Source organism: Pongo abelii, chromosome 13 (assembly GCF_028885655.2).
Source record: "Pongo abelii isolate AG06213 chromosome 13, NHGRI_mPonAbe1-v2.0_pri, whole genome shotgun sequence".
NCBI classification, from domain to species: Eukaryota; Metazoa; Chordata; class Mammalia; order Primates; family Hominidae; genus Pongo; species Pongo abelii.
In genome coordinates this window covers 104,510,168-104,533,844 of record NC_071998.2, presented here as the reverse complement: position 1 = coordinate 104,533,844, position 23,677 = coordinate 104,510,168, and the positions used below count along the sequence as shown (strand labels likewise).

General features: G+C 47.0%; 1 protein-coding gene across 1 annotated transcript; it reads right to left on the bottom strand.

Annotated features, from left to right (window-relative positions):
• Nucleotides 1–1,218: 1,218 nt before the first annotated feature.
• Nucleotides 1,219–22,941, bottom strand: BSPRY (B-box and SPRY domain containing). The gene is made up of 6 exons (XM_002820119.5): nucleotides 22,708–22,941; nucleotides 18,105–18,203; nucleotides 11,719–11,949; nucleotides 10,066–10,091; nucleotides 4,112–4,236; nucleotides 1,219–2,876 (listed from the first exon to the last, which is right to left on the bottom strand). The coding sequence occupies exons 1-6, from the start codon at nucleotides 22,900–22,902 to the stop codon at nucleotides 2,350–2,352; spliced, it is 1,203 nt and encodes a 400-aa protein (XP_002820165.3). The 5' UTR covers nucleotides 22,903–22,941; the 3' UTR covers nucleotides 1,219–2,349.
• Nucleotides 22,942–23,677: the final 736 nt, after the last annotated feature.

Genomic DNA, 23,677 nt, shown 5'->3' with positions numbered 1-23,677 from the left:
GTAAAAACTAGTCCAGTGTGCTGGCACGCACATTTAATCCCAGCCACTCGGAAGGCTGAGGCAGGAGGATCGCTTGAACCCACAAGTTCTGTTACAGTAAGCTACGTGCCACTGCACTCCAGCCTGGGCAACAGAGCAAAACCCTGTCTCTAAAAACAAAACAACAAAAAGTTCTCCTCCTGCCTCCCCACCTTCCCACACCTTTCTACTTGGTATTTGCTGGACATCTCTGTTCCTTGCCCAGTGCCAGGGGATACCACACATTAAAAACATAGGCACACTCCTGGCAGTGTGTTCTGGTGCCAGCAGCTAGGGAGGGCTCTAGAGCGGATGCTGAGTTGAGTAGTGGCATTGGGGGTGGCTTTAGATGAGCAGGGGGATGAGGAGGAATTGCTGCAGCAGGCCCATGAACTGTGGAATGAAGGCTGCTGTGAGGAGCTGGGTTGGTGGATTGGGAGAAACATGGCATGGGGGCCTTCAGGTGCCAAGAAGAGCCTTGGCTTTGACCCAGATTTTTGAGCAGGGGCTGTGCCCAGGCAAAGGCAGGGAAGATCTCTTTGGGACTTGACGAAACCCCTTTTGGTCTGTTTTCCTTGGGACTGGCACCAAGGCCAGGCAACAGTAATTTCCCCCCTTTTTTTTTTTTTGAGATGGAGTCTCGCTCTGTTGCCCAGGCTAGAGTGCAGTGTTGCAATCTCGGCTCACTGCAACCTCCGCTTCCCAGGTTCAATCAATTCTTCTGCCTCAGCTCCCAAGTAGCTTAGATCACAGGTGTGCACCATTATGCCCAGCTAATTTTTTGTACTTTTAGTAGAGATGGGGTTTCACCATGTTGGCCAGGCTGGTCTCGAACTCCTGACCTCAGGTGATCCACCTGCCTCAGCCTCCCTTTGAGACTCTGTCTCCAAAAAAAAAAATTAATTAATCAACAGTGGTTTTCAAACTCCTCTGCGGCTCCCAAAGAAAGTGGGGAGGGCTCTGCCTTTCATCTTCTTTGGACGCAGGAGCCTAAAGTTGTAGGTAAGATTACTTTAGAAGAGAGTTCCTGGACAAAAGTGTGAAGACCACTGTTCTAGGGTGAACTCCTCATGGAGACAAACATAAAGGGACTTGCCTTGGGTCTTGGTAATGTCTCCAGGCTCTTTCTGCTACACTGAGCTGCGACCCACTTATTTCCGCGAATGCAATAAGGGTATGAAGACAGGCCAGCGTACAGTATACACCCAATTATCAACAAAGAACATGGAATAAATCTTTAATGCTTTTAAGACCTTTAATAATGCCCACGTGCCCTAAGGTTGGCCCTCTTACTCCCTCAGCTCTTTCTGGCTTTAAGCCATCACCCCAGGTGTGCAGTTTATGTCAGAGGGGGCATAAACTTATCAGGTAGGGAAACTTATCAGCTGCTCTAAGGGAAAAGGCTGTCCCTGCTATTACCGGTGGGCACAGGCTGGAGCTCAGCCGGCAGGGGCTACAGTCGGGTTACCTGGAGACATGGTCCCCTGGTCCTCTGAGGGCCTAGGCAGGACATGGGGGAGGACACGGTCCCCCAGGACAGAGTCCTCTGGCCAGGAGCAGCCTTTCAGGTTGCTCTTGTGTGCTAGAAAAAATATTTTCTCTATGTGCCATGTCATGAAAAAGAAGCACTGAATTAATGGGATGCGGAAACTTTAGCCACAGGCTTCTCTGCCTGTGAAGAGAGCACTTCTGTATGTGAAAATCTGGAGCAGGAGGCTGAATGGCAGTGCTTCTCCAGAGACCACAACATCCACCCAGTCACCTGTCCACCTACATTCACCTATCCATCTATCCATCCACTCACCTGCTAAATGTTTATTGCATGCTCACTATGCACCAGGCACCATGCTAGATGCCAGAGACAAAGTGAAGACACCCTCAGAGGGGCAGATGCATGGTGGATTTGGGAGACTAAGGCCCAGGGAGTAGTCAGTTCCTCACAGGTACCCAGCACTCAAAGCAGCAATCTCCAACCCTTTGAATGCAAGGACTTTTTTGCTTATCTGTGGTGGCAGATATCACAAAAATTATACACAGACTTTTTTTTTTTTTTTTTTTTTTTTAGCTCATCAGCTATCGTTAGTGTATTTTATGTGGCCCAAGAAAATTCTTCTTCAAATGTGGCCCAGGGAAGCCAAAAGTTTGGACACCTGTGATTTACAGGTTGCGCCTAGATCTGAAACAGATCCCCATCCCTCCTAAAGCTGCCCACTGGTTATGGGCCCTGTTTCTCTTAGAAACACCACACACATCATTTGGGAAAAGGACACCGAATAGAAACATGGCCTGAAAGGGTGGTGGGCGGTGGACCTGGCATCCTGTGGCCAGAGGTCAGCGGACAATAGAAATGGTCTGATCGGCCACAGCAAAGACTGGGAAGAGGGGCCCCGGGAAGGACCCATGATGGGTATAGAGCACTGTGCCAGAGGCTGGCTCATAGAAGAGCAGCTCCCGAGCCTGCAAGTCCAGCACTACACCCAGCTGGGCTGGGCCCCGCAGCAGCCCCAGGGGCTCGTGCTGCCCATTGTGTGAGAAACGAAACTCCTGATCATAGCGAGAGAAGACCCAAGAGAAGGCATTGTGGCCCAGACGGCAGTCACTGCCAGAACCCTTGCGGGGCAGGTGGCCTGAGGCCACGCCCACCTTATAGGCACAACTCTTCTGGACATTCACCATCCAGGCATGGAGCCCATTCTGGAAGGAGGTGGCAGCCAGGGCATTGGGCCAGTGGTCGAAGCGCTCCGGGCCATCTGCACAGGCCTTTGACTTCTTGGTGCTGAAGGTCAGGGTCTTTCGATCATCTGACAATTGCAGGAAGGGGCTGACTGTCCTCTCATCGATCCGTATGTCCTCTGTGCCTGCCAGAAAGAATTCTCAGAGTTGCCGAGGGCCCACCCCTGCCCTAACCTGGTCCTGCCAGGTAGCAAAAGGTTCCTCACCACTCACTAGCATGGTGACCTCATATAAGCCATTTACTCTCTCTGAGCCTCGTCTGCAAAATGGGGGTCAAAATAGGACTTCTCACTGGGTGATCACGAGAATTAAACAGAATCATACATGTAAAGTGCCCAACATGTAAGTGCTCTATAAACTGTAGCCTGTATAACAATAGTTACTATCAGTCAAGACCCTCTACTATAAACTCTGATAGAAATAAGGCCCAGAGAGGAAAAGGGAGTTGCCCAAGTTTACACAGAGTTGGTGGGAGGGGCAAAATGAAGACAAAGCATTTTGTTCCTATACCTAGCACTGATTATACTCTTTCTACTTGGTCATATCTGTGGCCTCCAGATTGGACTTGTCCTAGAAACACAGCCTCTGGGAGCTAGGAAGCATGAGATAAGCAATTTCTAGCAAATATCTAAACTGCTGGAAAGTCAGGCATCATTTGATACCAGAATCTAGAGTAGAGAAGCTACAGCTTGTACCAAAATTGTAAGGATAATATGAGGGAGGGAGGATTAAAACTGAAAAAAAAAAAAAAAAATCAGTCTGTTAACCTAACTGTTCCACGAATTGTGCAAAGACTACCATTGGGAGAATGGAAGCTTCCATCTAACTTGGAGGAGGCCTGCTCTGGAGAACCTCCGTGCTAAATGGGAATTCCTGGAGGCAGAAGACCATGTCAGTTTACCTCTGTGGCCCCAGAATGCGGCACAGGGTGGGGCCCACAGTTGGCCTGAGTCAGTGTGTGTAAAGTGAATAAGTGAGGCAAATCAGGCACTTTGATTCTTGGTCCAGATGTTCTTCAGTTGGCCATCAATTATATCTTCTTAAAGAGAAACCCCAGGTTTCCAATAAATAATACTGGGCTGCCCTAGTAGGTCAGGATATGAGGAAGACATGACTTATAGGAATGAGATTTATCTTTGACCCAACCACAGAACATGTTAGTCTGGAAATGGGAAGGACTTGGCCCAGCTGCCCCAGGCCTGTCTGGAACCTTGACCCTACTGACCAGCCTGCATCCAGCATGACTTGTTTAAGCTACCATCTCAGAAGCACGGGTCCCCAGTGTGAACCAGGAGTGAACCCCAGACAGACAGACAGAAGCCCAGTTGTCCTAATGGTCCTGGGCTCTACTGCTCCTAACCTGAGAGAGACCCAAGAACCGCCGTTGCCCAGAGTTGGGTCAGTAGTGGGCTCCGAGTGCACTTCTCATTAAAGTTTAACATTTCCGACTCCTGGGGATCCAAAATGCCCTCTGCTTCTTCAGTCCTTATATGGGGAAAAACAGAGACAGAGATTCAGGATGGTTCTGGAAATATATCTGGATCAATATGGGGTGAAGAGAAGAACAGAAGTAAAATCTCCTATCAGGTGACACCAAGATTGGCAGCTAGGGCCAGGTGCAGTGGCTCACCCCTGTGACCCTAGCACTTTGGGAGGCCTGAGGTGGAAGAGGATCACTTGAGCCCAGGAGTTTGAGACCAGCAGGGGCAACATAATAAGACTCCATCTCTACAAAAAATTTAAAAATTAGCTGGGTGTGGTGGCATGCACCTGTAGTCCCAGCTACTTCGGAGGCTGAGGTGGGAGGATTGCTTGAGCCCAGGAGTTCGAGGCTGCAGTGAGCAGAGATCATGCCACTGCACTCCAGCCTGGGTGACAGAGTGAGACCCTGTCTCAAAAAAAAAAAAAAAAAAGTGGCATCCAGGCCCCACACAGGGGCTTGGGCCAAAAGGGAAGGTGGCCATTTCCCCTGTGCCCCCCGGAAACCTTAATTTTAGCAAAGCTGATGGACAGTTTACAGGAAGATGTGTTCTTGGTGCCAGTATTAGAAATTGAAGGTGGTGTGCTCTGCAGAGGAAGCAACTTGCCAGAGTCCCTCAGTACGTTAATGACAGAGCTGGGGCTAAGACCTCCTGGGCCTCTGGAACCCCTGCACGATAGGCTTTCTACTCTAACATCTTGCCCTTGCCTGGAAAATATCTCACCTCCCTCTCAGACCTGTTGAGGCAGTCATGTTTCCCTGGGTTTTGTCAGAAGTACAACCACTCCTCTACTTTAAAAATGCAAACACCTGAGGGGTCCACAGAGGAAAGGGCCATCAGTTATCACCCCAGCCACAAATGAATCATGGCACTGTGTGCTCTCAATAATTCTCTCCTCAGCTCACAATGGGGGCCTGGGTTTTGCTGGAGAGGTAATTTGGGACAATATGATGCCTAGGAGTTGAAAACTGCCACGTATCAGCAGCGAGGCCCTGGGCTTGCTATTTTCTCTACAGAATCACACCTCAACTTTGCTCTAACCTGGGAGGTAGTGGTTATCTGATTTAAGAGGCCAGAACAGATTCAGAGCTAAAAAGGGGAGCTGGATGCAAGTCCTGCCTCCATGCAAAAATAGAACAAAACTGGGATGAAGCCCAGGCAGCATTCAACATAATTTTTTCCTTGACCTGAAGTGAAATCTCAAAGGAATATAGGGCAAAGTAGGGGTTTACCATGGAGCTTTGCAGCCTTTTGACCCAGGTGCTGAGAAAGACCTTTCCTACTGCCTCCAATCCTGAAGATGGCGTTGAGATCAGGCAGTGGTTCCGAGTACACACGCTCTCTCCCCATATCTCATGGCTTTGTCCATAAATGGAGTGGGCACAGGGGTGGGGCATGTGCCCTGATGGCTCTTTGCAAGACTGTCACTGACTGTTCTGTCTTGGGAGGCATAAGATGAACAGAATCTTAGAAATGCTGGGAGCAAGCTCTAGTAACAAAGGCTCTTTGTGGTCAGGACAACAGAGGGTCTATTGCCATCTTCTCAGAATGCAGGAGCTCCCGCCAACAGGTGGGGAAGAAAGAGGAGCTGATGTCAGCGGTGCTAAGCTGTCATCCCAGGGCAAATGTGAGGCTGAACATAGTAAAGTCTATAGCGAACCACCTGGGCTACCTGCCCTACAGTAACGAAGGCAAAACTCATGGCCCCAAAGGGGTGGAAATGAAAAAGGGCCTGAACACAGCAGGCCCTGGCCAGGATCAGAATGCCCAGATGGTGCAGCAGGATCTGCTGCAGTGTCCGGTCAGAGTTGAGCCCAGCCACAAGCGTGGAAACACCAGAGCCAACAAGGCACTTCTCAGATAAGTGAGTTTCCGGCTAGATGGGGCTTCACAACTTTTGAACACAGTACTTTGGGATATTCCCTCAGCCTGGGGGCATAAAGAACTACAGACAAATCTGGAACTCTATGGATAGGCCTGTCAATAGTAGCATGGGCTTAGCAATGCTCAGACAACTTTGTATGTATTGTAGGATTGACCAAATATTGATGTTGTTGGGGGCTGGAGTCCTCGCTGTAAAATAACAAAAGGTACAAATGTAGAAAGGGAGATGGCAAAGGAAAAACCTTGAGGTGTTACATTGGAATTAGAAGTTGTGATACGGGCTGGGCATGGTGGCTTATGCCTGTAATCCCAGCACTTTGGGAGACTGATGCGGAAGGATCACTTGAGGTCAGGAGTTCAAGACCAGCCTGGCTAATATGGTGAAACCTTGTCTCCACTAAAATTACAAAAATTAGCTGGGTGTGGTGACACATGCTTGTAATCCCAGCTACTTGGCAGGCTGAGGCAGGAGAATTGCTTGGACCCAGGAGGTGGAAGTTGCAGTGAGGCAAGATTGTGCCACTCCACTCCAGCCTGAGTGACAGAGCGAGACTCCGTCTCAAAAAAAAAAAAAAAAAAAGAAGCTGTGACACAAACTCATGCATCAAACAGCTACACACACACTCTCACTCTCTCTCTCCCTCTCTTCCTAGTTCCATCTGCTATACACTGAGTGAGCTGAGTGAGGCTTGGAAGCAAGGTCACTGAGTACCCTTAATGCTCAGATCTTGGTTTCTAAATATCATTCTCCACTAAAAACAACCAGGTTCCCTGAAGAAGCGGCTGATTCAGGGGCAGGAAAAGCACAAGTTGAGCTGGGGTTTTCTTCTTGTGCTTCTTGTGCCAGAGAGCAAGAAAGTGCTCAAAGAATGATGGGAACTTTTCAAAAGGACACAGGGTCCAGCTTGAAGGGGCTTCTACTGGCCAAATCTGGGACAGTCTGAATGTCAAAATTAGTAATAACAGTGACAGATTATAATGCATTGAATAAAATAAGAATCCATGAGTCTGTATTAATATTGAATAAGGGAACAAACAAGCAAATAAAAGGAATAATTCAGGCAGGAGTGACCAATGGATGCTAAAACTATTGGGAGAAAGTCTGAAGGGACACAGGATATATATGCAGAAAGTGTCTTCTCACAGACTGCTTATTAATTATAAAAGGAAAAGTGTAACTTTATAATGAGGAAACCTGGCAGACATCCAAGTGCTCAAAATTGACATCCTTGATAACGGACAAAGGGACATCATGTGCCCCCAGATATGATGAACTGAAGACAGATCACTTATGAGGTATTCCTGCTAAAAATGTATAACTTGAATCTAATCATAAGATAACATCAGATAAACCCAACTGAGGGAGATCCTATAAAACTGGCCTTGACTCTTTAAAAATGTTAAAAAAAAAAAAAAAGCCAAGGAGTAATTCTAGACTTAAAAAGACAGCTGAATTAGGAAAACAAAATAAAACACTATTAAGAACTTTTGCACAATTGGCAACAGTTGGATATGGACTGTGTATTAGATTGTAGTATTATATCAATGTTAAATTTCCTTAATTTACACTGGTTATGTAAGGGAATGTCTTTGTTTCTAGGAGAAACATACTGAAGTATCTTGAAAGAAAAGTTCATGTTTTCTGGAATTTACCCTCAAATAGACCATAAAAAAATAAGTTTCTAACATATATACTAGATAGATAAATAGGAAGACAGAGAGAATGAGCGACAATGAATGTGGCAAAATGTCAACAATTGATATTTTCTAGGTGAAGCTCATTGTACTACCTTTGCAACTTTTTTCTAAGTTTGAAATCATTTGAATAAATGAATCATTTGAATAAAAAATTAAAGATCAATTTAAAAAATCAGATCAGCTTGATATTAAGGACACACTGTATTAAAGGAAGATGACGAAGATAAAGGAGATAGAGAAGTTGGGTAGAAGTGTGAAAAGATTGTACAAGGGGAGAAGTGGGAACAAGCCAAGCATGCATTAGGAGACAGTAAAATAAATATGATCCGTCTACACTGCAATACTTCACAAACTTTCAAAAAAGTGATGTGAATGTAAATGTACTGACGTGGAAAGAGGTCCCAGATAGCCTAACAAGTTTCACAACAACAGGTATAAAATGATCCTATCTGTGTTTTAATTTTTTTGTTTTTTTTGAGACAGGGTTTCACTCCCGTCACCCAGTCTGGAGTGCAGTGGCAGGCTCTCAGCTCACTATAACCTCCACCTCCTGGGCTCAAGTGATCCTCTTGCCTCAGCTTCCCCAGTAACTGAGATTACAGGGGTATGCCCCCGCACCTAGCTAATTTTTGTATTTTTAATAGGTTTCGCCATATTGGCCAGGCTGGTTGTGAACTCCTGACCTCAAGCGATCTGCCTGCCTAGGCCTCCCTAAGTGATGGGATTACAGGCGTGAGTCATCATGCCCAGCTTTTTTTTTTTTTTTTTGAGGTGGAGTCTCACTCTGTTGCCCAGGCTGGAGTGCAGTGGTGCATCTCAGCTCACTGCAACCTCCACCTCCTGGGTTCAAGTGATTCTCCTGCCTCAGCCTCCTGAGTAGCTGGGACTACAGGCGCACGCCACCACACCTGACTAATTTTTGTATTTTTAGTAGAGACAGGATTTCACCATCTTGGCCCAGGCTGGTTTTGAACTCCTGACCTCAAGTGATCCACTTTCCTCGGCCTCCCAAAGTGCTAGGATTATAGGCATGAGCCACGGGCCTAAAAAACATTTTTAAGACAACAACCAAAAAACCGCCACATACCCTCCTATGACGATATATAAGTCCACAAACGCACATCTATTCAAACCCATCGCTGTCAGGGAATGGGATTGGGAAAGGGTAATGCAGACTCATTTTTCTTTTTCCTTTTTCTTTGAGACAGGGTCTTACTCTGTTTCCCAGGCTGAGTGCAGTGGTGTGAGCACAGCTCACTGTAGCCTCAACCACCCAGGTTCAACTGATCCTCCTGTCTCAGCCTTCTGAGAAGCTGGGACTATAGGCTCTCAGCACGAAGCATGGCTAATTTTTTATTTTTTTGTAGATATCAGGTCTTATTGTATTGCCCAGGCTGGTCTCAAACTCCTAGCTTCAAGCTACCCTCCTGCCTTGGCCTCCCAAAGTGCTGGAATTACAGGTGTAAGACACCATGCCCAGCAAGATTCATTTTTCATTTTAAATGGCTTTATATTGGTGGATTTTTTTTCTCTCATGCACATGTATTGCTATTGAAACTTAAATATAAAAATAAATAATTTATAGCCATTGAAATATAGAAAAATAAGTAAATAAATAAGAAGAATGGGCTGTGTTCCCTAAGTATAGCTCTGAAATGTCACACAGAAGGTTTGTGAATTACTCTGCCTGGCAAATTATGTCCTCTTGGCCACTTCCTCAGGTCCTCAGCTCTTCTAGAACTCAGGCAGGACCTGGTGAAATTCTTTTATTACTGAAGAGCTAAAATGCAAAATTTGAGTGGTAATGCAGACTTAAGTTTCAAAGATTCCTCCATCAGGGAAAGGAGGAGTGAGGCAGAGGCGACAGTACCGGGGCAGGTGTTAGATGGGTCCAACCCCTGGTTCCAGGCTTAGGGAGATCCCATCCCCTTTTAGAGTCTCAACATTTTCATCTGCAGATGGAGGTGGTAAAACCCTCCAACATGGTGACTACCTTTTTACAGAGGAAGTTTAAGAAAGCAGCGGCAAGCCTTGGATTACTAAGTATTCCACTGCCTTTCCATGTGTTTTAAAGCAGTTCTGTAAGCCAAGGGCAGAGACATTCCCTGTCCACAGAGCTGGGCTCCAGAAAAGCCACTCAGCTGCACACCCTGTGCATTCTCCCAAGAGCAGCAGGGCTGAAGGCAGTGGAGTATGAAGAGGCCTAAGGGTCTCCAAGACTACCCAGTCAAATCACGGGGTCTATACTCACCTCTCAAAAATCTCTTGCTCCTTCTGCTGTGAGAAAAGAAAACAAAGTCAAGCTTGGCACCAGATACCCAGCAGGGAGTCAATGCTAGGACAGATTTAACTACCAGAAAGGGCTCCATGTGGACTCTAGAATAAAAACTTCTACTCTTTAAGACCAGCATAAAGCTTTCTAGGCTATTCTACATAAAGCTTTCTAGACTATTCTACACACACACACCCATAACACATGCTCAGAATGAATCACTCTACCCCATGTCCCAGGGCATCCTGGATTCCCCTCAACTCCACTCAGGACCATCGCCTGTTCACCTGACAGCATCCCCCATGAAGACTGTCAGTTCCTGGATGGCTGCTACTCTTTCTGAGTCTTCTATTGTGACTGTTCCAGTGTCTGTGAAAGAGCATGCTCTGTCCATGGATGCTGTGACTAAATGAATGCACAGTTTCGAGCAGTCATAGAAACTGCCCTACTTGCAGAGGCAGTGGGACAGCTCAGGTGTTCCACATTCTCCTTCCTCTGCTTGTGACTCAGATGCCACCTTCTCCCCTCAAAACTGCAGGCAGCTGCCTAACTATATAAAATACTTTGAAAGGCTATGTACCAAATATGAATCATGGTGATTTCTGGGTGGTAGGATTAAGGATGAGCTCTGTGTTTTCATATCGAAGACCTTGTCAGCTCCCCGGAGCACAGTGTTCTCTATACATGCTCCTGAACTCTTTCCACCTCCTCACTTCCTTTGACACAGCTAGTCTTCTTATCTTTCAGGCATCAGCTTCTAAGTCGCTTCATCCGGGAACCTTCCCTGACCCCTCTTTCCCCTAGCCTGGATTGTCCGTCCCTAGCATGGGTGAGTTCCTCTATCATAGCACATATCCTTCCATATCCTAATTGTCAGTTAGTGTATTTGTCTCCTTTGTAAGGCAGGGAGCAGCTGACAGCTGCATCTCGTTACTCTGCCCCATAGCACAGTGCTTCACATATAATAGGCACTCAGTACACATTGACTCACTATCAAAAGAAAACTATTATCAGTGCCAAAGAAACATAGTTTTATTCCCTTGCCTCATGTCAGAGAAGAAATTATTCAATGATACCTGTTAGAGCACAGTAAGGCAGACTTTATTCAAGACCTCATTGCAATGGGGTCTTGCAATGGGAGACAGACTGGGTTCAACTCTGAATACAGCGTGGACAGGTAGGAATTTACAGCTAAGGAGCAGTGTCGGGGGTTAGTGGATAGAAAATTACTAAGAGGAAACATTGGGGGTAAGGGGAATTATGGCTAAACCTACCTAACAGGATTCTTGCTGCAGACAGAACACAGTGATCAGACATCACCTAGGGGATGGTGGTGGATGAGGAACCTGATCAGATATCAAGGATGATCAGATATCAAGGATGAGGGTTTCTGGCTACATTGACTTAGCAGGGTGCTTTTGCAAAAACTGGATTTTATAATGAAGTGCACAGATGGGCCTGGGAGAAGGCTCAGAAGCCTGACTAAAGTTTGGCCAAGCAAAGAATCTTTGTCACTCATTCCTGCTCCAAATTCTCATTTCCACCCTCCTTATACCAACAAACATTCTCGATATTTTCAGACTTTTAGGGATCCTGGCCAACTGGTCATGCCCTCACCCTTGCCTGACTTACAATCAGCTGGAGGTCATCCAGGTGGGTAAGCATGCCCACCAGGCCGGTGCGGATGGTGTCAAGCTTCTGCAGCGCCTCGGCCCAGTGCACCCGCTGTGTCAGGATGCTCTGGTGGGCCCGCTCCTCTTCGCCATGCACCTGTTCCAGTAACCGCTGCTCCTCGCTCTCGCAAAGACTCCTCACCAGACTCAACCGCTGGATAACCAGTTCCCTCGCTGCACTGGCCATGCTCTGATGAGGGATAAAATGAGGAGTCGAGTGGTCTGTGCAAAGCCCCGTCAGGATTAAGAGGGTTTAGGCTCAGTGGAAAGGAGTGTTGAGATTGATTAGCAATGTCTGCCACGGGCTTAGTAATGGAAATAATAGCATGTAAGCCTTTTACTTTGACATCTCTGCCCTAAGACTTCCCAAATATGGTTTAGGGTAAATAAATTTGAGATACAGACATGTAGGCCATATCTCAGGGGGCCATGATCACATAATGGAAGACCTGGGCAGGACTTAGAGCCCAACTAGAATACTCTGCTTAATCACAGTTGGGAATACAAGGTCAAAGGATCAAGGTCAGAGAATCACAGAATTGCAGAGCAGAGGGCATAAAAAGTATCCCCATCAGCAGGATCCATACCAGCAGTCGTACAGTTGATATTTCACCATGTTTGAGGGAAAAAACTGATGACTTCCTAACGCTGTCCATCTCAACTGGTTATGTGGTAGAATTTCTATCTGCCACAGAAGAGGCCTGAAATCAATTCTCAGACAATTAAGTTAACAGGTGTCTTCTTGTAATTCTTAGCACAGTAATTCTTACTGCATGCCTGGCATGCAGTAGGTACTCAAATATTGACTGAATAGGAAATTTTTTCTTTAATTTTTTTTTTTTTTAAATAGAGATGGAGTTTCACCATGTTGCCCAAGCTGGTCTCAAACTCCTAGGCTCAATGAATATGCCCAACTCAGCCCCACAAAGTGCTGGGATTATAGGCATGAGCCACTGTGCCCACTCAGGAAATTTTTTCTGACTTAGTAAAAGATCTCTTAGTAGTGCTCACATTGCAATTCAGTAGCAAAGCTGAGACTGGAACCCAATTCTCTTGACTCTCAGGCCAATCCCATTCCCCTACACCAGATGCCACCTGGCAACCAATCCTCCCCAAAGGCACCTGTTGCGTAAAGCAGCCGCACTTGTACTCTTGCCAGACAAGTGGGACTAGAACTACCTCCATCATGTCAGAAAGTCAGGGATAGCCAGCAGCTTTCCCTATGCCCTGTCCCTGAAGACCTGCTTTGTACAGTGCACAGGGCAGTCATTCCTATTTTACAGAAAACACCGAGACCCACAGTTTGCCTTACAGGGAGGAGAGAGTGGCTAAGTGAATGGCAAGTGAACCCAGAAGGTAAGACTCCAAGTTTATAGTGTGCTCTTGAGGCAACATAACATAGTGGTCAGGAAATTAGGCTTTAGAGATAGTGTCTAGATGTAAATCTTAACTGCTCCGCTCATTAGCTGTGGAACTTGGAACATATTCCTTATCTTCCCTATGCCTCTATTTTCTAATCTGTAAAATGAGAATAATAATAGTACCTACCTCATAAGGCTATGGTGAGGGTTAAATGTGTTAATATAAAGTAAGTAGAACAAAGCCTGCTACCTTATGTGTTCAATAACATTCATTCACTATTGCTCTTCTTCATCTTTTTTTTTTCTTTTCTTTTCTTTAAGAGACAGAGTCTTGCTCTGATGCCCAGGCTGAAATGCAGTGGCACAATCATAGCTCATTGCAGCTTTGAACTCCTGGACTCAAGCGATCCTCCTGCCTCAGCCTTCCAAAGTGCTGGGATTACAGTCATAAGCAACTGCATCCAGCCCACTATTATTCTCCTGTTTATCTCACCTTAATGCCTTACCCACAGGGTGAGCCCCTGAAACCATGGTTGTACTGTGTGATCCTGGATCGAAACAGATCCTCATCCAAGATGAATCAGATTCTGATTCCTGCCTAAAAGACTCTAGTCAATCTCAACAAGTTTGTTGAGCCATTCCCAGAAAAGGAGAGCAAAGAAAAGAAAAAACTTCCCTTTCCAAACACATGACAGAGAGTAGACAAACCAAAAACCCTCTCAGAATAAAGTAGAGAAATGCTGGAAAAATAGCCCAAGCATCCTTTTAAAAGTGTAGTTGTGGCTGGACACAGTGGCTCATACCTGTAATCCCAGCACTTTGGGAGGCCGAGGCAGGTGGATCACCCGAGGTCAGAAGTTTGAGACCAGCCTGGCCAATATGGTGAAACCCTGCCTCTACCAAAATACAAAAATTAGCTGGGCCTGGTGGTGGGAGCCTGTAATCCCAGTTACTCAGGAGGCTGACGCAGGAGAATTGCTTGCACCTGGGAGGTGGAGGCTGCAGTGAGCTGAGATTGCACCACTGCACTCCAGCCTGGGTGACAGGGCGAGACTCTGTCCCAAAAAAAGAAAAAAAAAAGGTTTTTATTTTTTGTTTTTTTGGGACAGGGTCTCGCCCTGTCACCCAGGCTAGAATGCAGTGGTGCAATCATAGCTCACTGCAGCCTCAAACTCCCAGGCTTAAGTGATCCTCTCATCTCACCCTCCCAAGTAGCTGGGACTATAGGCCCATGCCATCATGTCTGGCTAATTTTTTAATTTTTTGTAGAGATAGGATCTTGCTATGTTGCCCAAAACAGTCTCGAACTCCTGGGTTCAAGTGATCCTCCTGCCTTGGCCTCCCAAAGCGCTGGGATTACAGGCATGAGCCACCATGCTCAGCCCAATGAATAAGCTTAAGAGATATATATATAGAACTCTACAGGCCAGGCACAGTACCGGGTCATGCTGGTAATCCAAGCACTTTGGGAGGCCAAGGCAGCAGGATCACTTGAGCCCAGGAGTTCAAGGCTGCAGTGAGCTATGATTGCGCCACTGCATTTCAGTCTGGGAAACGGAGTGAGACTTTGTCTTAAAAAAAAAGAAAGAAATAATAATGAAATTAAGACAAAGATACAAAAGAGCAGATCAAAAATACTAGAAGCTGGTTCTAAAGACTAATAGTCAAACCTGTGACAACTTTCATCAAAACTAAGAACAACTTTATCTTAAGTAAACCCTTAAGAAAAAAGAGTTCTGTTTCCCAATCCATTGAATAAGGCTCACATAACCTTGATACCAAATCTGATGAGGACTGTACAAGAAATGAAATTCATAGACTAATCTCACTCCTGAGCATATAAGCAAAAATCCTAAAACAAAAATAAAGAATGCTTTACTGAGATTAGCAATCCAAATTCAGAAATTTTGTATTAATAATACAAGGGGATAGGAAAGGGTACATGTGGCTATAAAAGGGTAGCACAAGGAGTCCTAGTGATGGAACTGTTCTGTATTTTAATTGTGGTAGTAATCACGTGAATCTATGCCTGTGATAAGATAGTTAAATAAATATACACCATTTGAGAGCAGTGATCTCTCCCACCTCCTTGGAACCCATGCTGGGACACTCTGCTCTCTTAGTTTACTTCCGTTTCATTAGCTGATTTCTTGGTCCCCTTCACTGGTTCCTTCTGTCTTCTCAATAGGAGGCGAAGTGCCCTAGGGCTCAGTCTTTGGACCGCTGCTCTTTCGTGTCTACACTCTTTCAATTAGTGATGTCATCTTCTCCCACGGCTTTCAATACTATTTATACACTGATAAATCCCAAATTTATATCTCCAACCCAGCCCTCTCCCAACTCATATATGCAGCTACCCACTCAGCACCTACACTTGGATGTCAAATAGGTATCTCAAACGTAACATGCCCACAACAACTTAGCATGCCTGCTCTCCCCCACTCCCCTCCCTGCCTCCGCCAACCATCACTCTACATGCAGTCCTTCCCCACCCCAGTTCATGGCTGCTCCATCCTGCCAGTTGCTCAAATAAAAAAACTTAAGCGTTATCCTGACACCTCCCCTCTTTCTTTCATAGCCTACATCTAGTCCATCAGCAAATCCTGTTGCCTCTTCAAAATACATGCAGAATCCAGCCACTTCTCACTAGCTTTGCCACCATTGCTTGGGTCCAGACCACACTTGTTTCCCACCTGGATTATTACAATGGCTTCCTAACTGGTCTCCCTGTTTTAACCTTTACTGCCTATAATCACTTCTAAACATCGCAGCCAAAGTGTTTCTTTCCTTTTTTTTTTTTTGAGACAGAGTCTCACACTGTTGCCCAGGCTGCAGTGCGGTGTGCAGTCTCAGCTCACTGCAACCTCCGCCTCCCGGGTTCAAGTGATTCTTCTGCCTCAGCCTCCTGAGTAGCTGAGAATACAGGCGCCCGCCACCATGCCCTACTAATTTTTTGTATTTTTAGTAGAGATGGGGTTTCACCGCGTTAGCCAGGATGGTCTCGAACTCCTGACCTCGTGATCCGCCCGCCTCGGCCTCCTAAAGTGCTGGGATTACAGGCGTGAGCCACTGTGCCCGGCCTCAGCCTTCTTAATGAAGTCATTCCTGGTCACAGCACATGTAATTGCAACCCGTCCTATTCCCCTTTCTGTTTTATATTTCCCCATAGCACATATCACCTTCGGACATAACATATATTTTGTTTGTTACTGTCCCTCTTCTGTGACAAGAATGTAGGCTTCATGAAAATAGGAATTTCTGTTTTGTTCACTGGGGAATGCCTAACCCATTGAACAACAGTATCTGGCACATGGTAGGTGCTCAATAAAGATTTGTTAAATAAATAACTGGTGAAATATCGGTAGCTTTCTTCTTAAAGTCAGGATTTGTCAGGCCAGGCACAGTGGCTCACGCCTGTAATCCCAGCACTTTGGGAGGCCGAGGCGGGCAAATCACCTGAGGTCAGGAGTTCAAGACCCGCCTGGCCAACATGGTGAAACTCCATCTCTACTAAAAATATAAAAACTTAGCTGGGTGTGGTGGTGGGTGCTTGTAATCCCAGCTACATGGGAGGCTGAAGCAGGAGAATCGCTCGAACCCAGGAGACGGAGGTTTCAGTGAGCAAAGACTGTGCCATTGTACTCCAGTCCGAGCAACAAGAGTGAAACTCCGTCTCAAAAAAAAAAACAACAAAAGCCAGGATTTGCCACACTAGCTTCTATTTAACACAGTACTAAGGTCATAACCACTGCAGTAAGACAAGAAAATAAAAAGGATAAAGAAGAAGAGGGGAAGACGGCAGGGGAGGGAGACGGAGAGCATCATGCAAAGTGAAGCATAGATGGGCACCAAGTAGCTGCCTGGACTCCTAGCAGCTTTCTGGTTCCTGGTCTAGCCCCTTTTAGGTCCTAAGAGGACCCCTAGTGTCCTGTCAGGAAACGCCCCATTTTGCTTATACTTGTTCAACTGGGTTCTGTTCCATGCAATGAAAAGAACTCTGACTAATGTGGTACCAAGTCTGCTCCGTGTACTATAGGGAAAGGAGGGAGGAGATATGCAGAAAGAAATTCATAGGCTCTGCCCCTGATAGGCATACTTGAAAGTGATGACACAGCAGTGGTAATGAGTCCACTGAATAAAAAATCTGCGGTGGAGGCCAGGCATGGCGGCTCACACCTGTAATCCTAGCACTTTGGAAGGCCAAGAAGGGAGGATGGCTTGAGCCCAGGAGTTCGAGACCAGGCTGGTCAATATGGTAAAACCCCATCTCTACTAAAAATTTACAAAATTAGCCAGTCATGGTGGCAGGCACCTGTAATCCCAGCACTTTGGGAGGCCGAGGCAGGAGAATCGCTTGAACCAGGGAGCCAGAGGTTACTGTGGGCCAAGATCGCGCCACTGCACTCCAGCCTGGGCAACAGAGTGAGGCCCCATCTCAAACAGAAAAAAAAAAAAAAAAAAAAAACAATCAGCAGTGGGATGTAGCAGAAGGAGCACTAGCCTAGAAGACAGAAGATCCAGGTCATAGAACTGACTGCCAGGAGGCTATGGGGGCCTTGGGCAGGTCAGTTAACCTCTTTAACCTCTATAAGGACCCATTTTTCTATTTGTAAATGGGGATGTTACTGCTATCTATTTCATAAGATTGTCACAGAGAATATTCAATGTAAAAGTCCTAGGTTATTTTATAATTCTGGAGCTGGGCAGAAAATGACCAGATGGTAGAAGAATACAACCCTTCTTGATCCCCTATGCCAAGACACCCAAGAAAGTCATTTGCTAGCAGAGTCTTTGCACCAAGTATGGTACAGGAACAAGCCCACCCTGCCCAGGTGGTAAAATTGAGTCTCTGAGGGATGGGAAGCTTTGCTAGTAGCAAAATGAGTCTGTGAGGTTGGTAAGGGACCCTAGACTTGCCCAAGTCCCTAAGTCTAAGGCCTTATCCTGGGAGGGGGCCGAGTAGAGAGGAAAGAAGAGGAATTACCACTGCTCTTTGATTCTTCCCCGGCAGGACGTCCGCCACATACTTGGTGATGGCAGCACTCTGTAACTGCAGCCTCTCACACTGGTCCACAATCTTGTTCTGCAACACAAACAACGCTTGTGGCATCTTGGTCCATGTACCTGAGCCATTCACTCCATCCCAGTGATTTTCTCCTGTTACCACACATCAGCCACCCACTTCCATGGTCATAGCCCAGATCTCATCGTTATCAAAAACTGCACCACCTCCTAAATCTCCATTTCAAGGATCCACTCTCTCCCCACTATGCCCTATCCTTCTCACTCCCTAATTCTAGGATACCTATTCCAGCAACAGCTCAGTTGAGGCCACCAACATAGTGGGACCACCTTTCACTGTCCATCATCCCCTTCTGTGACCTCACTTCCGTCTTTATCCCAGAACCCCAGCCTATCATTATAATAACTTTAAAACAAATTTTTGCTTTATCAATATTCTCAGGCTATATTATTTAGAAACATTTAAGATTAGAATCATTATATGTTGCTGGTGAACTGCACACTCTCTAAGTGACTTTATCTTTAGTAGTATGTTTGCTTTAAAGTCCATTTTGTCTTGTGTTTATTTTTATTTTTTTTTATTTATTTATTTTTTGAAGCAGAGTCTCACTCGGTTGCCCAGGCTGGAGTGCAGTGGCGTGACCTCGGCTCGCTGCAACTTCCACCTCCCAGGTTCAAGCGATTCTCCTGCTTCAGCGTCCCAAGAAGCTGGGATTACAGGTGTGTGTCACCACGCCCAGCTAATTTTTGTATTTTTAGTAGAGACAGGGTTTCACCATGTTGGCCAGGCTGGTTTCGAACTCCGGACCTCAGGTGATCTGCCCGCCTTGACCTCTCAAAGTGCTGGGATTACAGGTGTGAGCCATCGCACCCAGCCGTTTGTTTCTTTTTAAATTTATTTATGTATTTATTTTGAGACAGAGTCTTGCTTGTCGCCCAGGCTGAGTGCAGTGGCATGATCAAGACTCACTGCAGCCTTGACATTCCGGGCTCAAGTGATCCTCCCATGTCCTTCCTGAGTAGCTAGAACGACAGGCACGTGCCACCACACCTGGCTAATTTTTGCATTTTTTTGTAGAGATGGACTTTTGCCATGTTGCCTAGATTGGTCTCCAACCCCTGGGCTCAAGCAGTCCTCCTGCCTCAGCCCCGAAAAGTGCTGGGATGTTACAGGCGTGAGCCACCATGCTCAGCCCGTTATAATCACTTTCTGGCGCACACACTCTTGGTCCTCCGTCATACCCAGCTGCCTGACTGTCCATACCTTCTGTTCTGTCCAGAACTGCTCTCCCCCAAGTTATCCCCATTCATTAAGCAGCACCATCAATCATTCACCTGTTACCCAGACCAAAAACCCAGGAGTTTGTCTCCAACCCCACATCAATTCCATTAGTGAGTCCTATCAACCCCATCTCCAAAGTCTCTCTCTCTCCTCTGGTCACCTCTACTCCAGTTATTCTATCCAGGTTGCCATGATCTCTCACAGGAACCACTGTTAGAACCTCTTAACTGGGCACCCTGCACCCCCAACCGCCCAGCTAGCCAGAGCCACCTTTTGTAAGGAAATCAGACCAGGTCATGCCCCTACTCAAAACCCTCCAATGGCTTTCAGTACACTCACTGTGACATCAGGCTTCTTAGCTTAGCCAACCTAGCCCTACCTGATGTGACTCAGCTTATTTCCCCAACATCACTTTCTACCTCTCTCCACACTGGCCTTCTTTCTGTTCCTTAAATGTACCAAACTTGTCCTGACCTCAGTGCCTTTGCACCTGTAGTTCTGTTTCCACCAGTCTCTCTCACTGTGCGTGTGTGTGTGTGTGTGTGTGTGTGTGTCTCACTCCCCAACTGCATTCAGATGTCATCTCTTCAGAGAGGTCTTCCCTGACCATCTCCCTCCTCACCCAATCTCTTACTTTGCTTTATTTTTCTCCCTTGCACTTATAATTCTCTGACTATATATTATGTGTTTGTCTACATTTTTGGGTATCTGTCTCCCCCACCACTGAAACAGAAGCACCATAAGTCTGACTTCTCTATGTCCTAGTACCTCAAAGAGAGTTTCTGAACATAGAAGGCCCTGAATAAATATTTGTTGAATGAATGAACACCCACTGCCTTGACCACAAGAGGTTCAGCAGTTCATGGCTCTCAAAGCTATGAGCATCATCCATGATCTCAGGGGAGTTTTAGAAATGGCAAAGCTGGCCGGGCATGGTGGCTCACACCTGTAATCCCAACACTTTGGGAGGCTGAGGTGGGCGGATCACCTGAGATCAGGAGTTCAAGACCAGCTTGGCCAACATAGTGAAACCCCATCTCTACCAAAAAATACAAAAATTAGCCAGGCGTAGTGGCATGCGCCTGTAGTCCCAGCTACTCGGGAGGCTGAGGTGGGAGAATCTCTTGAATCTAGGAAGCAGAGGTTGCAGTGAGCTGAAATAGCACCACTGCACTCCACACTCCATCCTGGGCGACAGAGTGAGACTGTCTCAAAAATAAATAAATAAATAAATAAATAAATAAATAAATATAAATAAATAAATAAATTTAAAAAAAAAGGAAAGAGAAAGAAACGGAAAAGCTGAGGCCCAAAGAGAAGTGACTTCCCCAAGAAGGTATGGGCCAGGGCCCTGCTTTTGCTCTCCGTTTCTCCAGGTGATACCTAGGGCCTGTCCAAGCAGCAGTCCCTCCACTGTTTCCCCTAAGAGTTCTGCCTCAGTTCCATCTGCCAAAAGGCAACTTAGCTACCTCTTCCAGGAAGCCCTTGTAAATCTTTCCACCCAGAAGTAGAAATTAGTCTTACATTTCACAGGTCCAAATACAAAGTTACAGAATTGAGTTGACTAGGAGGAAGCTGTGATCACCATGCACCATGGACTAAGAGCACTGAGAAGGCTTCTGAAAAACCACAGGGCAGGAATCCAGAGGTAGAAGAGCAGTAGAACTGGTGCTGGTTTTGGTAACAATCTTGCCCTAGGGTGAGATTTATTTGCTGACTGGATGGATAGAGGAAGGAATGTGCAAAAGACAGAAATCTACTCTAATTTGGAGGAAGAGAGGGTAAGACCCACCTCCCTTCAGGCAAAGTAGATAAATATGCATAGGGCCTCAGAAGGGTTCAAAGAAGGCTCCCTGGGGTAGTACCGAAACTAGCCCCAGGCCTGCCACCTGCCCGAGGCTTCACTCTTTCCACCACTCAAATCCAGTCCTGATAGCTACTTTTAAGGTTTCCATGACATTCTCACTCCCATTAGCATCACTTCCTCCCTCCAACCGCCGAAGCAAAGCAGCAGTTTCCTCTTGCCTAGTCAATGACTCCTTGGGTCCCACCCCTGAACATTAGGAAGCTTGGAGGAGTTACTGCCTTGTTCTGGACCTCTGGTGCCTCATCTGTAAAATGTAGGTAGGACCCCTTCAAAGGTGTGGTCAAAACAGAATGAGATGACAGACATTTAAGTACTTTGGAGTTTGCAAAGTTTTTGTCCGTTATGCAAGTTGGTTACACCGCGTTATCCAGGTTTATTTTTGTCATCATTATTGTTGACAGAGGTAACAGGTAGGACGAACCAGGAGCTTTTGGGTGTTGCTGAAAAACTGAACCCCTCCCGAGCTCAGCACCCTATATAAGATGTGTTTATTACAGGTCACTCTGAGTAGGTGAAGTCCCCAGCCAGAGCCCTCAGGCTTCACAGCAGGGGTGAACTGCAGAGTCGGGTTGGGAGAAACAAGCTGTTTAATCAAATTGCAAGGAAATCCCCAGGGGCCACAGAGAAGCCCAAGGTGACTTCGACTCTCCCAATCTCAGCAGCTCAGGAGAATGGTGATGACAAGGAGGTGGCCATCCTGGAGCCGAGCTGGAAGTGGAGGTGGCGAGAAAGCCTGGGTGAAGGGGAATCTCCTGATATTCTCCCTACCCCCACCGTTTATCCAGCTGAAGCCCTTAAACCAGCTTGAAGTACAGTCAAGGCCAATCCTGAAAGCGAAAAAGAGATCACCGCACCAGAAGCCAGAAGGGGTTAGGAGAAGGGGGAAGAGGCGAAAGGAGGAGGGGGCTTTGAGTCCAGCGGTTAAGGGATAATGTCGCGCTGGATTTTATCACTGTCAGTTTCCACAGGGACGGGAGCTGGGGCACACCCTGCGCTGAGAACTGGAGCAAGTGAGCCTTTCATGCCAGCCCCAGCTTCCTCAACAGAGCAATGGAAGGGGCCTGGGGAGCCTGGGTCCCCTTATCGCTAAGCATTTTACCCACTGTCTTATTTATATCTCACAACTCTAATAAATACGCGCTATTATTATTGTTGTTGTCCCCAAACTACAGATGAAGACACTGAGGCTCAGAGAGTTACGTGACTCACAGGGAGTAGATTCGAACTCAGGCCAGCCTGACTTCAAAGGCGACACCCTTAATCGCCTAGTCCTACAGCCAAAGCCACCGAGGAGCCTGGGCTCCGGGGCCGGCTGTCGAGTCCGCCCAGCCCCAAGCTCCCCAGTCCCTGCCGGGTCCCGCCAGGCGCGCCCGGGGTCTCCGGAGCCCTCGCCTTCCGGCGCCCACACCAGCTCACCCGCAGCTCCTCGGCGCGCTCCTCCGCCCGGCGGATGCGGTGCCCCCGGCAGCGACCGCCCAGCCCCGCGCAGGCGGCGCACACGGGCCGTCGCTCGGAGCCGCAGAACCAGCTCAGAGCCTGGCCGTGTTCGGGGCAGAGTGGTCCTGGCCCGGGCCCGGACCCCGGCCCCGGCTCCGCGCCCTCGGCGGACATGGCCGTGCGCCCGCCCCGTGCGCTCCACCTGTCGCAGGTGGCGGCGGGCGGGGCCTGGCTGACCCCGCCCCCGGCCCTCCCGGTGCGCCAGCGCGCCCCGCCGCTGCGCCTCCTCCCACCCAACCCGCGCTCCCATCCCGCCGGGGGCAGCAGGTCTCTTTAAATTCCTTGTTGAATGAAATCGCGATTGTATGCGTATTTGTTCTACAACAAACATAAAACTCCAAATATTACTGTGACCGTAGAAAACTTTATTGAGCACTTATTAAGTGCCAGGCTTTCGCTGAGAGCTTTGCAAGCGTTCTGTTATGTAATCCCGACCACTGCATTTTTTGAGAGGCAGCTTTAGATGCCTAGCTTCAAGCAAGGCTCTGCTGACAAACTGCCTGGCTCAAATCCCGTTTGGCGGCTCACTGGGTGGGAACTCCAGCTGTAAAATGGGGTGAGAGTACCTGCCTCCCAGACGGCTGAGGAGTAAATACGCTAAATACGTAAAACAATATCTGGAACATAGCAGCTGCAATCGCCAAGTGTCTACTAATAGTGCGAGGAAAGTACTATTAGGATCCCATTTTTATGGAAGTTAAGTGGCTTGCCAAGGGTCACAGTTACTAATTGGTAGCCATGAGATTGGAACCTAGGCAGTGTGACTTAAGGTTACTATAATTAATAATTTTTTAAATTGAACATTGAGGCCCAGTGAGAAACATCTGTATTAGGCTGATTTTCCCAAAGTATTTACATCCAAACTTTTTGAATTTGAATATTTGAGTTT

What these genes read in the sequence shown, in the direction of transcription:
- BSPRY (XM_002820119.5), bottom strand. Translation starts at nt 22,902, where the DNA reads ATGTCCGCCGAGGGCGCGGAGCCGGGGCCGGGGTCCGGGCCCGGGCCA. An exon ending in GAGCAAGAGATTTTTGAGAG is followed by an intron (nt 4,237 to 10,065) that starts GTGAGTATAGAC and finishes TCCCCATATAAG; the next exon opens with GACTGAAGAAGCAGAGGGCA. An exon ending in GGTTCTTGGGTCTCTCTCAG is followed by an intron (nt 2,877 to 4,111) that starts GTTAGGAGCAGT and finishes TCTTTCTGGCAG; the next exon opens with GCACAGAGGACATACGGATC.